Genomic DNA, 15,541 nt, shown 5'->3' with positions numbered 1-15,541 from the left:
AAATGGAGAGAGTAATCAGGAATGTAGAATGCCTCTGAGAGTTCAAAAAATGAGAATGAGAGACATGTTAGTTCTCTTTAGCAAGGTGGGTGGAGGTCAGCGCATTACAAGCTTAATTCCGTACTCCTGTCCCTTTGACAAGGGTGGTATGAAAGGCTCAGAGAGAAGCACTTGGAATAAGGCCAGGGCAGCAGTCATTCGCTTACCTAGTTATACAGGTGTTCATATCATTCATGTCCAGCGTATCTACTTGGACATCAGGCCGATGTGCCAAGAAATAGATATTTTTTTCATAACGGAGAATTATGAATACAGAAATCTGGATGGCTTTCTATTTTTAGAAATGTATGGATCATTTATGAAATTTTGTCATCATACTGATCCAGAAAAGATGCTCCTTACCCCCAGTCAAAACTTGGCTAAGATTCATGGTGAATATAACTCTTGCTCTGTATTTAGTATTGTCCCTACATCCCTCAGCCCTGGTAGAAACTCTTCCAGAGAGTGCCGAGTCTGAGGCCCAGAGACGAGTGATACTGTTGTCGTCATGGAAATGTACATGCACAGAAGGGAGTAGGGATGTAACCGTCTGTCTGGAACTAGAATTCCCCATGAATTTGGACTCAATTGCTATATATTTGATTATTCCAGGCTCTGGAATGCCGAAGGTCCTTTTTGATTAATTATGGAAAAAGGCTTGTTAAGAAAATGACTAATATAAGAAGACTGCAGTGGGAATGCTCAACTTTCTCAAAGGAGAAAGGGCCTTCAAGAGTATTTGCATATCAGCAGTGGATATATTAGATATACTTTCAGGATTCAGGTCAAATGACTACACTGAGAGAAACTTCTCTAAAATACTTTCTTTGATTCAGATTTTTTCATGTTAATTTAGAAGAGTCCAAAGCAGGTAGGTTTGATTAGGCATTATCCAAGTCCGAGGTGCTCGATGAATTCTGGTGTGTACAGCTTCTTGTCACTGTCCGTGTTGTGAATAGTTGTCCCCCAAATCTTTGAGCTCCTCCCATGACATGTCTGTGTCCCTGGACCCCTTCACAACTGACACTTCTTTTTTCTGTAGATGAAGAGTAAGAGGAGCAGGATCCTTCAGAGCGACTACATGAACATGACCCCCAGGAGGCTGGGGCCCACCCGAAAGCACTACCAACCCTATGCTCCAGCACGTGACTTTGCGGCGTACCGCTCCTGACACGGACGCCTATCCAGATGCAAGCTGGCAGGCACCTCTTCATCTGCCCAACAACACTGCTCTGGATAGGAAAGGCCTGCCTCATCTTCAGTTGGCTACTCTGGGCTTCTATTAGGTCACCAATGCCAATTATGCTTGAACAACTAAGTCAAATAACATCATTTTGAGACCAAAGTGAAGTTAAAGGATATTACTGTGGCAGGCTATATCTTGTAGTGCCATGACCCAAGTTCAGACTTACCATGTATTTATTGACTTGATTAAGTTAGGGTAGAAAACAAAAAGCGAGTGGATTCTGTTAGCCTTGAAACCTGCTTCCAATTTCAGTCCTTTCTCACTCACCTGCACTTTGAGGTCAAGGGAAGAGTGGTATTAAAGGACTTGTTAGATGGAGAAGAAAGGTTAGATAAATTATACCCTTTGGTTAAATGTGGGTTTAGGGTGGGGATAGGTTAGAGCTTGGGAGGGGTTAGAGAGACTTAAATATTTTTAAAACCATTAAAACACTGTCACTCATGAGATGAGCCACTTAGTTCCTATTTAATGCTGTTTTACTTTTAGTGTAGAAATATGTATACATTGTGTTTGGTGAATTTTGGTTATATTAAGCCATTTTATCCGATGGAATCCCAAACCAACCTGCTTTTATTACTCCCTGTGTTGAGAATTCAATGTCATCTTCACAATGGGATTTCAAAAGAATAAAGTCATCGGGAAGTAAGGCCACTTGATGACAAAACTGTTTGAATACTATGGAGGTTACTTGTTTAGCAGCTTATTCCAGTGAAATTGTAGAGGGAGGCTTTTCTTTTCTACATTTCAAGTGTCTACATTTCAAGTTTGCACAGTTGTCTCTATTGCCTGCATGGAGATCTGAAGGTGGATGTGAAAGCACATGCTGAGAAGTGATGACACTGGGACAGAGGGATATTAGCATTTATTAAGGTATGGGGATGAGTCCCAAGAAACTTCTGAAAGAGGGAATGACACGATTCTTGCGATGTGCTGAGGGGCCTGCGTCTGGGGGAAGTTTTTCAAAAGACAGCAGGCAGAAGGTGCTGTGATGAGAGTTCCTTCCTTGTAGGGGCTTGATGCGTGTTTGGGCTCAGACCTCCAGAACTCTGTGGGTTCAGTGGCCTATTGACCATAGAGGTTCATCAACATGGAAAAATATTTTCAAGTGCGTCTTCTGACAGCATCCAAGTTCTCAAGATATCCTGTAAGGCCTGATCCTGTAATGACCATGGATATTTTTCTGCCTTTAGTTTTGGTCAAGTATGCCTGGGGACCTTGAAAAATGGCTTTACTGTCACCTTTACATTTGATCTGCTTTGATTTATTCAGTTAGGCAGATGGACCTGGTTCAAGTCCCATAACTAGGTGGCAAGTCAGTGTCTTTCTAAGACTCTGGCTCTTCAACTATGAAGTGGAGATTAATGCTCATAAATGTCTGTTTCTCTACTAAAAACTCTATGAGGGCATGGCCCAAATTTGTCTTTTTCTGCTTGTCCCTGGCACTTAGTACCATGCCTGACATATAACATATGTTAGCTATTGTTATCACTGCCATATAGATAAATTATATATAAAAATTAAACCAGGCAATGACCTGAGAAGAGAGAACATTGTACCACAAATTTAAACCCATTACCCAAGGACCAGGTGCTATAAAATTTAACAGCTTCAACTTCCACTATTTTCTTGTTTTGGAATATATTTAGCTTGTAATGAAATGTATACCATTCCACCTCCCACTTTCTATGTGTATCGAGATCTTTAAAATTTTTTTTGTAATATGAGGAGGGGTAAGAATTCTGATTCCAGACAGAAAATATTGTACTTTGGTAGATTTTTAAATGAGCTTCTATTCATGAATTTAATGAATCTAAAGAAGGTCAAACTCAGCAGTACTTGGGTGACAGACTTTGAATTTATACTGGTACATGTGCCACATTGCCTGCCTCTTTCTTGGCCCCCAGAGTTCTTCAATCCAAGTTATCAGATTTTATTTAAAAATGACAGAGGTGAAGAATTTTTAGAAAGAACAATGGCAAAAATAAATAAATGAATAAAAACAACAAAAATGGAAAGATTTTGTCTTGGACAATAAACAGTTTTATTTTCTGATGGGAAAAAGAGGTTTGCTAAATATGAATCATACTTCAGATTTGTCTTACTCACTCTGAACAGAACCAAAGTAGAAGTGTTAATAAGGAAGTCCATTTTCACTATTACTGTGAACCCAGAAACGGTTTAAAAACAATGGTAGGAGCAACACTTTTACAGTTTCAGAAATGGTTATTATGAAGAAAACTATGTCATTTGCTGCTATTATTGTAAGAGTCTTATAATTCTGATTGTGAGCTCACTTATTCTGGACTGAGCACGCCACTTTAAAGAGACCAAGTATACATTATGTTCTGTGTATTCAGTGATAAAATTACTGAACTACCATGTGCCAGTCTTAAAATTTGTGCTTTAATATTGTCTTTCAGAGCAGGTAAAGTTCAGTTTTGGCAATGACTGGAGAAAACTTGCTATTTTAAAAAGGTGGGGGATAAAAAAAAGTGGGGGATAAATCCTTTTTATAAGTAACCTATTTAGTGATTAAAAAATCCAGGCTTTCAAATACTAGTTTCACTTTAAACAATGTATGCTTCTGGTTTGTTTGCTTGGCTTTGGTCACAGCTTGTCATTGGGCCAGCGGTTTACATCTCTGAGATGTCAGGCTGGGCTTCCCTGTGCATTCTGTGTGATGTGATGGCTCTATGAGAGAGCTCAGACTTCAGCCTTGACTCCTTCAGTCCCTCAGGTTAACTAACTGCGCTATTAGTTCTCATGGCTAATTTAATGGGGATGTTGATGGTTAAGTGGATACTGGATCCCTCATCTCAGCCTTTTACCCTGCTGGATAGGAACCACAGTGGGACTGGAAACTGATCCCAGCGTGTTAAATTCAACTCCATGTTAAATCGGAGATGGTGGCAACAATGGATCTAGAACCAGTGTCATCACTGCCATTGACTTGTTATTTACCCAGATCAAGGACAGTGGCAAAGACTTCCTCAAGTCCTAGGCTGGGTGAGTCCTTAGTATCTGCAGGGGTATAAGTATATGCATAATTTCTGACCTACTCCTCCACAAACATCATTCCCACATCAGAGCCTTTTTACACATACTATTTCCTCTGTTTGGAATGTTCTTCCCCAGATATCTACCTGGCTTGCTCCTTCATTTCCTTCAGGTCCCTACTCAAGTGTTACCTTCTACTGTAGTTAAATCTCTTGAAACTCTGTTTTCCTAGCTGTTTTTTTCCCATGGTATTTCACCATTTCTTACACTAGATTTTTAAATTATTTATTTGTTTATTGCTTGTTTCCACAAGCTAGAATGTAAGTTCCACGAGAGAGGGAACTTTGCTTTGTTTATTGCCATATCCCTAGTGCCTAGATTAGTGCCTGGCATTCAATAAATATTTATTGCCTGACTGAGTGACTTCACATGCCCTATGAATTAATGACCAATCTAAATGTACTAATCACACTCTGAGAAGGAGAGAGCCAGTTCTATTTTCCACTTTAATTTGTTCAAAAATCCACTGTATTAGTGACATAGGAGGTAAAATATATACATAGTCAAACCTGGTGAAAGAAAACCTGATACATATAAGTTCATTTACATTTTAGAAACTTTCGTGCAGTGAGGGAAACCAATACTGTTAGAAAGAAACTTAAAAAACCATGCTAGATAAGCCACAGTCAAGAGTAAGTTGGTCTCCCATTGAAGTCCTCAAGTTTCCTCTTAATGAAATGCTGACTGTTTTAAATATGTCTTAGGTCTAAGACTTCTGAAAGTGTTGCTTTTATAGTTAAAGTCTCATCCTACATTGAGTGGCTGCTCTTTTCTTCTCCCTAACACTCCCCTCCAAAACAAATTCTATAAATGCCTGCTTGGTTGTGATTCAAACAGAGCTCAAAGATGGGAATATTGGGGACAGAAACTTTCAGCTTCTTCACCTGTCACACTTGTGTCATAACTGAACACTCTAATGGCCTGCAGTAGTTCAAAAATAAAAGAACAACAACAAACAAAATAGTGGTACTTAGTCCAAGTTGACAATTCAAATTAGACATATTCATCATCCACACACATACACACCCAGACTATCATTCTTGTGGGTAGGGGAAGGCCCTTGAACACGAGACACAAGGGTTGGTTTGGGAATTCACATAGTATCTCCTATTTACTTCATTGCAAATTGCGTTTTGAGGTTAGCCTGGTTCCAAATAGGTGTGCAATGAGTTTATCTCCAAACTGGTTCTTTGTTCAAATGGAGCTCATTAAACTTAATAATGGTAAGTAAAATTTGAAAAACATGAGCCTACATGTCTCCTTCTACTCTAAGAAAGACTGAACTTAGCTAGTCACTCTTGAATTCAATTGGACAAACTAGATCAATTAGAAGTGGACAAGGTTGGTAAAAACCAGCCATTAAATGAATTCTGCTAAATAAGTATTCCTTTATTGGTGCAATAAATATAGTGTAAACTACTTCTATAAAAAGGTTCTAGTATTTTGAAACTCAAATTAAAAATTAAATATAATGCACATGTCACAACTCCACTTAACAGACTTCCCACTATGCTCTAGCTATGTAACTGAATAATTTTAATTGCCCATAGCCCTGAATTCGCTTTTTTCTCCTCCAATCTGATAAAATAGATTGATTCCTTTTAAAGCAGTGCCCTTTCTCCTCTCTCATCTTCTCTGGATTATAGATAACGGATGAGTGAGAATAACTCAAAGAAACTTCTGGATCCATTGTAATGGGGGTCCAACCACCCCACATACAGCAGCAAATGAGATGGTCCGGGAGCCACACCAGACCCTGGTTTGGTGGCTTATCTGTGTCTTCTACACTGAGGTCCTGTGTGACTCTTGACTTTTCAGCAGGGGTGCTGAGAAGTTTGGTTCTTCAGGCACAAATCTGAATAGGTAGACTCCCCAGTTTCCTCTGATTTGGCTTCCCAAAATTCTTGTTTTCCCTTTGAAGATTCACAGGCTCTCAGCCCTTAGAAACTCAGGACACTGTCCAGAGAAGAATGTAGCACGCTTTCTCAGTGTGCCTTCTATTTTTTTCAGGGTGTGGACACTGGGCTCCACATTTGAAACAATGTTTGGGATGAAATAGGGGTGATCCAAGAATATTTTGTCTTTTCTAAGCTGACCTCATTGTTGAGGCCACTCTAAAGGTCAGGATGAGTGCTTCCCAAGCCCATTTCCCTCTCCTATTCATCTGTTTAAACTCTGTGAAAGGTTTCAGAGTGCCAGGAATTCGAGGTGACAAAAAATTACAGAAAGGTGAATTTATCTTAGAATAGGGAAGGGTTGGATTTTACCTAAATTGCATCTGACAGAGCTATCTCTATGACAGATTTAAACACTCCTCTGGCTCCAAAGAATTGTAAGAGCTGGGGGGAAATGTCAGTTGAGACAGAAGAGCAGCAAACAGCTTTGTTTTCCTACAGTTGTGGTTTTACTTGGCAGTGATGACACACGAAGAAGAAGATAGGCAGCATGCGCTCCAGCGGTTATCTGTGCAAGCATCTCTGCCGCCCCCGAAGGATATGTGTGGGTGTCACCTGCCAGCGAAGAGTGAGAGAGACAAAGAAAAAGGGGCCCTGTTTTGGAAAGAAGAGCCAGTTAATCAAAGATCAACAGTGACAAGTAGTGCTGTTTATTTTATGAGCTTTCTTTGTGATTTCCTTCCCCTTGCTAATCTCCAAGTTTGAATTTAGTCTCTGGACTAAATCTCTAAGGGTCTGGTGACTGAGGAAGGGGTGGGAAAGGTGGACTTGAATGGACCTCATGGCAGTTATCATAGTTATTTTGTCATTTCTTTAGTCTCCTGGGCACACGCTGAGCATTTGATACGTTAGTTTCCAAAAACTAGCATTTTTGTTAATTTTTGGGAACCCTTGACATCTCACATGAGGCGTTTGTTGAGAATCAGTTTTCACTCCCAACCCTGTGCAACTCCTGTTTCACTTGTTTTATGTTTCCTCCTCTTCATTCACTCAGTAACTATTGAATGAGCACCTGCCCAGCTCTAAGAAGTGGCCCTATGTACTGGGATATTCCAGTGAGAACTACGGACATTGTCATCTCCACACTTACCAAATGAAGAATGTAGACATTGTATATCCCTCACCCTTTTAAAAAAAATATCCTGCTCCTCATGGTAACCAGTCAGTCTTAATTGTAGGCTCAGACCTTAGAGCGGCTGTTCCATAGCCTTTCTCTTGTTAGTTTGCCTGGAATGTATTTATTTGAGATGTTCTTATCTAACATCTCTAACACGTTTAGCAATTTAGATTAGGGATTGACAAACTTTTTTCTGGAATGGGCCAATAAATATTTTAGGCTCTGTGACCATACAGTCTCTTGTTGCTACTCAGATTAGCCACTGTACTGCAAAAGCAGCTGACAATAGGTAAATAAATGAGCATGTTTGTGTTCCAATGAACCTTTATATCGATACCTGAGTTTCACATAATATTCACATGTCACACAATATTAATATACTTTTGTTTTTTTCCCCATCCATAAACACATGTAAAATCCATTCTTAGCTCACAGGATGTTCAAAGGCAGGCAGTGGGCTAGATTTGGCCTTTGAACAGTGCTTGGTTGTGTAGTTTGCTGACTCCTAACGTAGACCTAAGCCACAATTTTCGCTACAAGCTTGTCTTTGCTTTCCAGCCATCAGCTGCATTTTTAGGGGGAGGCATCAGCTGCAATTTTAGCTACATCTGATACATGTAAAGGCTTCTAGAGAATGGTGATTGGTAAGTATCTGTTTTCAAAGGACATGGATCAGTGAGGCAGAAGGAAGAAGAAATTTCACCTGAGGGGTAGCCAGGTTAGGAAGAAGGGATGGGAAATTGTAAGTAAAGAGGAGGAGAAGCTGTTGCAGGATGTCCCCTGTACATTACTGCTAAAAGCCTAAAAATTTTGGGAGATTGTGGTTACTCTTCTCTCAAATCCTGTTTGCCTTCTCTTCTTTTCTAGCATTGTCTTTTTAATCCTCAAGGCAACAAAGTAACTTTTGAGTTACAGCAGGCAGGGGGCAAAAAAACGGCCTATGTAATGAGGAGCACGGCTTTCCCTGCTAGTTCTTGTGTGCACAGCACACCCAGACCCAGCGTGGGCTGCTGCAGCTGGGCTCAGAAGCAGCCCTCGCAGACCTGCCTCCTACTTTCTGTCCATCACACCCTTTGAATCTAGGCCTGGCTGCCATTTTATGGGTGACCAAGAATGTGCCCCCTAGAATCTAAACCAAGGTTCAGCATTTCACAGGTAACTGGTGACATCAGTTTTAGTCAGATAAGAAAGGCGCTGACTCCACCCCTACCATTCTCTCACCTCATTCCCCTCTCCTGTCTACAGCTGCTTGTTACCCAGGGTACAAATAGTCCCTGGAAGCAGCCCAGTGTATGTGGGCACCCTCAGTCACACACCCAGTCACACCATCTGGACAATTTAAAAATAGGGCCAAATGTAGCATTTAGCCTGATCTGTCCAGCCAAGACCAGGAAATTGCCTCCAAAGATCAGATGATTAAGATTATTGCACCAACAATCTAGGATTTCAGAAATGAAAAAAGATTCAGGCAGAGTGGATTTATCTGGGCTTTGTACACGGCATTCAAGTTCATCGTCTGGGTGACCAGGCTAACGAATTCTAGGATTTTTCTTCTCCAGCACGCCAGGCCACTATATACATTTCTGTGTTGCGGGCCCTGCACCAGCCCTCTAGCCAAAGGGGATAGAGGGGCCTGGATTCCAGTGTGGAGGCCTTAAGCTGCTTCCGTGCAAGAGCTCTGTCCACCTGAAGAGGGTGTCTTTCTGTAATGCCATGTATAGGCCGTTGAGGCCCTGACAGAATTCTTGCCTTTCTGCCACTTGGTAACCCAGCTCTTTATATAGTAAATTGGATCCCCAGTTTCAAAATAGGAGTTGTCTAGAATGAACAACAGTTAAAATAAAATAAAACCAAAAAAAGTGGAATAGTTTTTAATACCATGCGAATCTCTCTTGAGTCCCTTATTTGGTCTTTTCTTCCCCTCATTTTCTGCACACTTCTAATTTGATTGGTTGGTTTTTCCTGACATCTATCTGGTAACATTGTCTTTTAGGGGTAATGTGAGAAGAAACTTTCTTGTTCTGATCTCAGAAGAACAACAAATAAGTTTTTCTGACCTGGAGAATACTGGGTTTGGGCTTGGTTCTTGGATTCCCTGGAACATTTTCAGTTAATGGCAGAGTCTGCTCTTATTTCATAGTTATTAGTAGCTGAGGGCTTTAGACTAAATAACCTGAAGTCTGATTCCTATAATAGTTTTCATACTCCTTACTACAACTCTTCTGGGCTGAACTTTTCCAAATCAATGCCATTGTTTTGGGTTTTCTCCTATCATCACAATCCTAAATTTTACAGATATAAATATTTTATGTTTGATTCTTGTCAATCAGGATTATTTGAATAAACCTACAATTTTCTATATATAACTCTTACATTCATTATCAAAATGCTCATTATGGAAAATTGCTTCCATTATTTTCTCTTAAGAAAACAATGAATTTTATTTGTAAGTTTAGGCTAGAAATCTTGACAATTTTGTGGGACTTCTAGATTTTTTTTTGTGGGTTTAATTTCAAAGGTGCCTTCATTAGAGCATGAGAGAGACTATTATCACATCATTTTTAAAGTTTGGCATTTTCCAAATAATGAACTTCTTGATGACATAAACTTCACTGAGTCTTCCATAGTGAATTATATCTTGAATATGATAGTTGCTCAGAACATCTTAAGTGAATGAATAAGCAGATGGGTGAATAAATGACTATCTTTCATTTGATAAATATCTGGAAGCTATTTTGGTCTTTGACAGATTAGATGAATTCGGTACTATGAAAAGACTTCGGAAAATTGAGGACTATTGATAAATACGGAGTATTTTCTAAGTTGTTGAAACATATTTTATTAATACGTAGTTTAAGACATTGTACAGACATTCAGAAGCAGAAACTGTTCACCCTTCTTTGGCAATAAACAGGACTCTATTTGTGTTTGGGCATCTACCCTCCATGTGCTTCTGGGGAGTCCCAGGGAGTGGATACTGATTGGTATAAGTCAGAATAGTGACCTAATCTTCTCATTAGTGATTGTTTTAGGAGTGGATATGTGACAAAACTCTGACCAATAGTCTAGTCAGTGTATTTGGAGAGGCCTCTGGGAAATTGTCTCCTTACTCTTAAAAAGAGATCTGTGGAAATAAACAGTTTCTTGTTAGTGTGTTGTGTCTTCAAGCAGCATTTTGAAGTTGAAGTCATGCATAGGCCAAACCCTAATCTTGTGGTGCTCAGGATAAAGTGCTGATCATGGAGACCCACTAAATATCTAAACACTGTAAATCAAGACAAGACAGTGTTAACAAATGTTCCCATGACAAATACATCCTTTATGATAACAATATAGAAAAATGCATGTAAAGTTAAGATCAAAAGTTCACAAAATATCAATGACAACCGAATTTAGTTATTATCACACACGTCTGGGTCTCCCTTTTAATGGGCTGAGATGATTGGATGAACAAAAAAATGAAGACAGATTTAATGTTCTGTTTCTTGAACTGGGTGCTGGTTACTATTCACTCTGAAGATTCACTGAGTTGTGCATATATGATTTGTATACTTTTCTGTATATACATTAGCAAAAAGTTTTAAAATCTATCATATACTTATGCCATAAAAATTTTTTCTTGCTTTTATTTTAGCACAAATTATAATGTTAGAACTGATATTTTAAACATAATTTGCATTTTGTTGACTGTGATGTTAAATGAGAACAGTTCATCTATTTGTAGTTCTTAGTCTTAGTTGAGATTGTGCCTTGATCTCACATGGCCAATAAAACAGTCTCTAGAGAAATTCGTTTCAGGATTACATAGGTGAATCTTCTCCATATCCATGCAAACAATTTTTTTTGTTCTAATTTCTTTTTATTTTATTAAAACATAAGCTTTATTGCATTTGTCACATGTAGCTTCTTTTCATTTATAAAATAATTTATTCTAAAATAAAAATACTCTACATTTCTTTTAAAAATAAGCCATCCACATTTAGATCTGCTTCTTTTTATAGTAAGTTAACCAGTAATAAGTCATACCAAATAACTGTAGCCAGAACAAATACAGAAGTGATTTTATTTTCTAACAAAGACTACAGTTTGCTCCTTATTTGATGATCTTCTGTTGTTTCACTTAATTCTTCTAACATATTTTCTGCCTTGTCCAAGTTAGGTCTAATTGCTCTAATAGTGTTTAGTTAACATTTCCATAATGTGTTCAAAAGTGGTTTGTAAGGTCATATTTGCTATGTGTTTTATCAAGATTTCCATCTTTGACAGATTCATAAAATATTGTGCATGATCTCGGAATTTTTCCAAAGAATGTCATCATATTTTAAGTCATATCTTATAGTGACAAATACAATAAATCATGTGTAACTTCTATATATTGGCCAAAATTCTGGCTTGCATACATTTTCTTTCCAACCCTGTAGTGTCATTCTCATAAGCTTCCTTTGGCAATTGAAAAACAAAAATCATTTAAATAAAAGTTAAATTATTTTATTTAATTTTTAAAAGATTAAATAAATGGTATTCATATTTTAATAAATATAATAGAATTTGCAGTTTCTACCATGTAATGTTCACTTAGTTGCCCATGTAAATGTTATGGACACTCAGATGTGCCATTTAGATTCCCTGCAGGCCATGGCCTTATTTCTATAGCTGCTAGAGTGTTTGTTTCTGATAGCTCCCTCTCTAGGAATTGCTCTCTGCTGAAAGGAGCTGCCTCACCCAGGGTTATGCCTTCTCCCTGGGTATGGCCTTTGTTCACCGGTGGGTCCGTTTGGAGGTGCACCACTGGGACAATTCTGCAGGGCCAACCATCCCTGATTTAGAGCTTCCAGTAGTAGTGACTGAGGCTTCTGTTCTAACTGCAACTGCATCACAGTTCAATTTCTCTCTGTAACCAATCCTGCATCCTCACGACCACTCCCCACTGAGTATTTCTTCTCCTATGAAAACTCTAATACATTTCAGAATCTCAGAGTTTGGATTCAGGAAATCTAGCCTATGATAGTAAAGAACCAGCATCAATCTTCATGCATGTTGTCTATAGATATACAAGTTTTAAAGTCATTTAAATTGTTCAATATTGCAAAATATTACAAAATATCATGTGAAACTGTTGCAAATACTGTGCTTATTTGTGAGCACCTCTGGAACCACAAATTAGGACTATAAGAGAAGCAAGTAAAGGGATGTTGAGCAGCAGTGAGGAGTAACATCTTGTAAAAGAATCTATTGCATTCATGCTATTTGAGAGGAAGAATTTTAAAGGTCAATTTTTCTTTTCCTTTGATGAAAAGTTTCTAGCACTCCATCCTCCCCAAACTTGGAAGCAGTTTCCATCTGATATCGGCAGAGGTGCAGCCTACAACCATCATGGCATTTGGAGGCCATCACCCAGTATTTTGAGGTCATAGGACAAGAGATGAGGAAGAGTATTTTCTGGAACCTGATATACAGTATCCTCAGGACAGAAGCCTTTGGCCTGTGAGGTGTGTAGAGTGAGAAGAAAACACAGAACCCTGAAGAAGACCAACAGCTATTAAAAGGATTGAGGGAGATAAACCTGGAGAGACTTAAGAGGAGCTGCTGGAGAATAAGAGAGAAGAACTGTCAGGTTAACCATGTGGAATTGCTGATATTTGACCTTAAAATATCAAAAAAAGGAACATTGGTAAGGAGTAGTTTTAGGTTCCCTGAAAAATTGAGTGAAAAGTACAGAGAGTTCCTGCATACTGCCCTCCCATCCCTTATCCCAGACAGCCTCCCACACTATCAGCATCTCCTTCCAGAGTGGTCCATTTACTGTTACCAATGAACCACCTTTGATATATCATTACCAACCAAATCCATAGTTCACACTAGGGTTCACTGTTGGTGTTGCACATTCCATGGGTTTTGCCAGAGGTATGGTGATGTATATTCATCATTGTAGTATCATAGGGAATGGTTTCACTGTCCTAAAAATTCCCTGTGTTCCACCTACTCATCCTTTCCTCCTCCAAACTCCTGGCAATTTGACTACTTTTTATTTACAAGAATTATTACTTCATATACATGTAAAGGAGAGAAAGGATCATGTTTTCTCTAAAGGGAAGAAAACTGTATGTCTCAGTGTGTGGCCAACAGTGCTCATTAAGTAAGCAAGATGAGAGATGCAATCAGCTCTTTGGATTCAGCTACGAGGGCCTTGGCAGACTAGGTGCAGTGGTGGGATGATGGGGCTGGAAGTGAGGTTCTAGTGGGGAAAATTGAGATTACACAGGGAAAACAGGAAGTCAAGAGAGTAGAGCTTATGGCAAGAAGTTTCCCTGGGTAGAGAAGCTTCTTGGTCCCTGAGCCCCCCTATTCATCTAGGTGTTCATTGATGATATCTCCGAAGCCCAGCATGCTATGTAGTAACTGGGCCATGGCAGGCTCTCAAATGTTTGTTGATTGGAGAGCAACAGGAAAACAATAAGGTAAAGGAAGTTTTGCTGTTGCTCTTGTTAGAAGGTGAAGATTTAAGCTGTTTAAGAGGGCATCTAGCACAAAGGGAGAAATGAAAGCTGAAGGAGTAGGAGAAAACAGTAAATGCTGAAAGATCCTTGAGCAATGAGGTGGGGGATAGCATTGGGGAGGGTTATCTAAGGTTGGGTGGAACAGTGAGTCTTGGCTTGGAGGGGGATACTGGTCTCTTTCTCACACATGTATAGAGTGTGCTGAACATTATTTATTTTCGAGTGTGTGGAAAGGCCATTTCAATCAGCTACTCCTGACCTTTTAGCTATTCTATGTATTGAATGGAAAACAATGGATTATGGGGGATTTGCTTTCTGCAAAGCAAGCTCTTCTATTCTTTTGGTACAAAATGCACCAGGTGACTTGATATCAGTAGGGCAAAGACTAATCATCAGAGCTTGCGCTACATTCCTTTTATGCGTGGACAGAGCTGTTAACCCTTCCCTACATGGGGTCAATTGCTTCCATGAGGGTTGATACCTATCCTATACCTGCAACTAGTACCCAAATATGTGAGAGCTCTCTTCTCCCTTGGTACCCTGGCTGCCATTCTGGTATCTACTGATATGTAACATACCATCCTAAACTTGATGGCCCAAAACAACAACATGCTGTTATTATTATTATTCTCTCTCACAGTTTGAGGGCCGACTGAGCTCAGCTTGGTGATCTGAATTTGGGTCTCTGGAGCCATCTACAACACTTCCTCACAGAGTCTGGCAGCTGATGTCGGCCTCCAGCATAGATTTCAGGGGATGCTGTTAGTTGAAGGCTGGTGGCTACATAGAGTCTCTCCATAAGGTCTTTAAGACATCTACATGATCATTTTTTAAATATGTAGGAATTAAATAAGTAAGTAAATAAATAAGGTCAATAGCTACCGTTTGGCTCTAAGAACAATGTTAAGCAACCTTAATGCATAACTTCATATCTTCATGATAACCTTGAACACTATTTTCTCCATTTTTCAGCTGAGGGAATTGAGACTCAGAAGGTTAAGTAACTTGTCTAAGGCCATGAGGAAGTGGTAAAGCCAACAATTCTGTCCAACTTCAAAGCCTTCTTTCTTTTCATTAGTATGCATGTCAGTCATTATGGGCTAGATGCTTAAACCATCTTGACCTTAAGAACCTTTCTAATCAGAGATTCAACAAGTCTTGGAATTTTTTTTTGTCAAGGTTTGGTAGCAAGAGATAAAGTAATACTCTATGAGATTTTATTTCCACTTGTTTTCCTTTTCTTTTTTCTTATTTTTTTGGTGGTCGTGGTGGGGAGTATCCAGAATTTGAAATGATTAACCCATCTTAAGTCTTTTAATAAACAAGTGAGTACCGTGGTTTTCACACTCAAATCAAATCCAGAGTTGTTTTTTGACTCCAGAATGGCCTTTGCAGAATGTAGTCATTTACAAATTAGGAGCTTGTGCCTGGCTGCCCTCACTGAAGTGGAGAGAATGAGACATAAGGGTCTGTGGGAGTGTGGGGGTCATGCTGGGGGAGGTGTACGTGATATTTTGAAAGACAAGTATCACAGTCAGAAATCCTATGCCTGGGGGGTGTTTGGGAAGAATTGTAGGTACTAAATATGATACAAAAGGAAAAAAGGAGGGGTAGGGGAGTTGGGTTTGGC

General features: G+C 39.3%; 1 protein-coding gene across 3 annotated transcripts in view; it reads left to right on the top strand.

The window, feature by feature from the left end:
• Window positions 1–3,302, top strand: part of CD28 (CD28 molecule) — an 83,549-nt gene extending 80,247 nt beyond the window's left edge. For all 3 annotated transcript variants that reach the window (XM_073218315.1, XM_073218314.1, XM_073218313.1), the window contains exon 6: window positions 1,082–3,302. In XM_073218315.1, the coding sequence (XP_073074416.1) occupies window positions 1,082–1,210 (129 nt within the window). In that variant the 3' untranslated portion in view covers window positions 1,211–3,302. The remainder of the gene's footprint in view (window positions 1–1,081) is intronic.
• The last annotated feature ends 12,239 nt before the right edge of the window (window positions 3,303–15,541 follow it).

This window comes from Manis javanica, chromosome 12 (genome assembly GCF_040802235.1).
Source record: "Manis javanica isolate MJ-LG chromosome 12, MJ_LKY, whole genome shotgun sequence".
Lineage (NCBI taxonomy): Eukaryota > Metazoa > Chordata > Mammalia > Pholidota > Manidae > Manis > Manis javanica.
The sequence above is the reverse complement of the archived record's forward strand: the minus strand, read 5'-3'. Positions and strand labels throughout refer to the sequence as shown.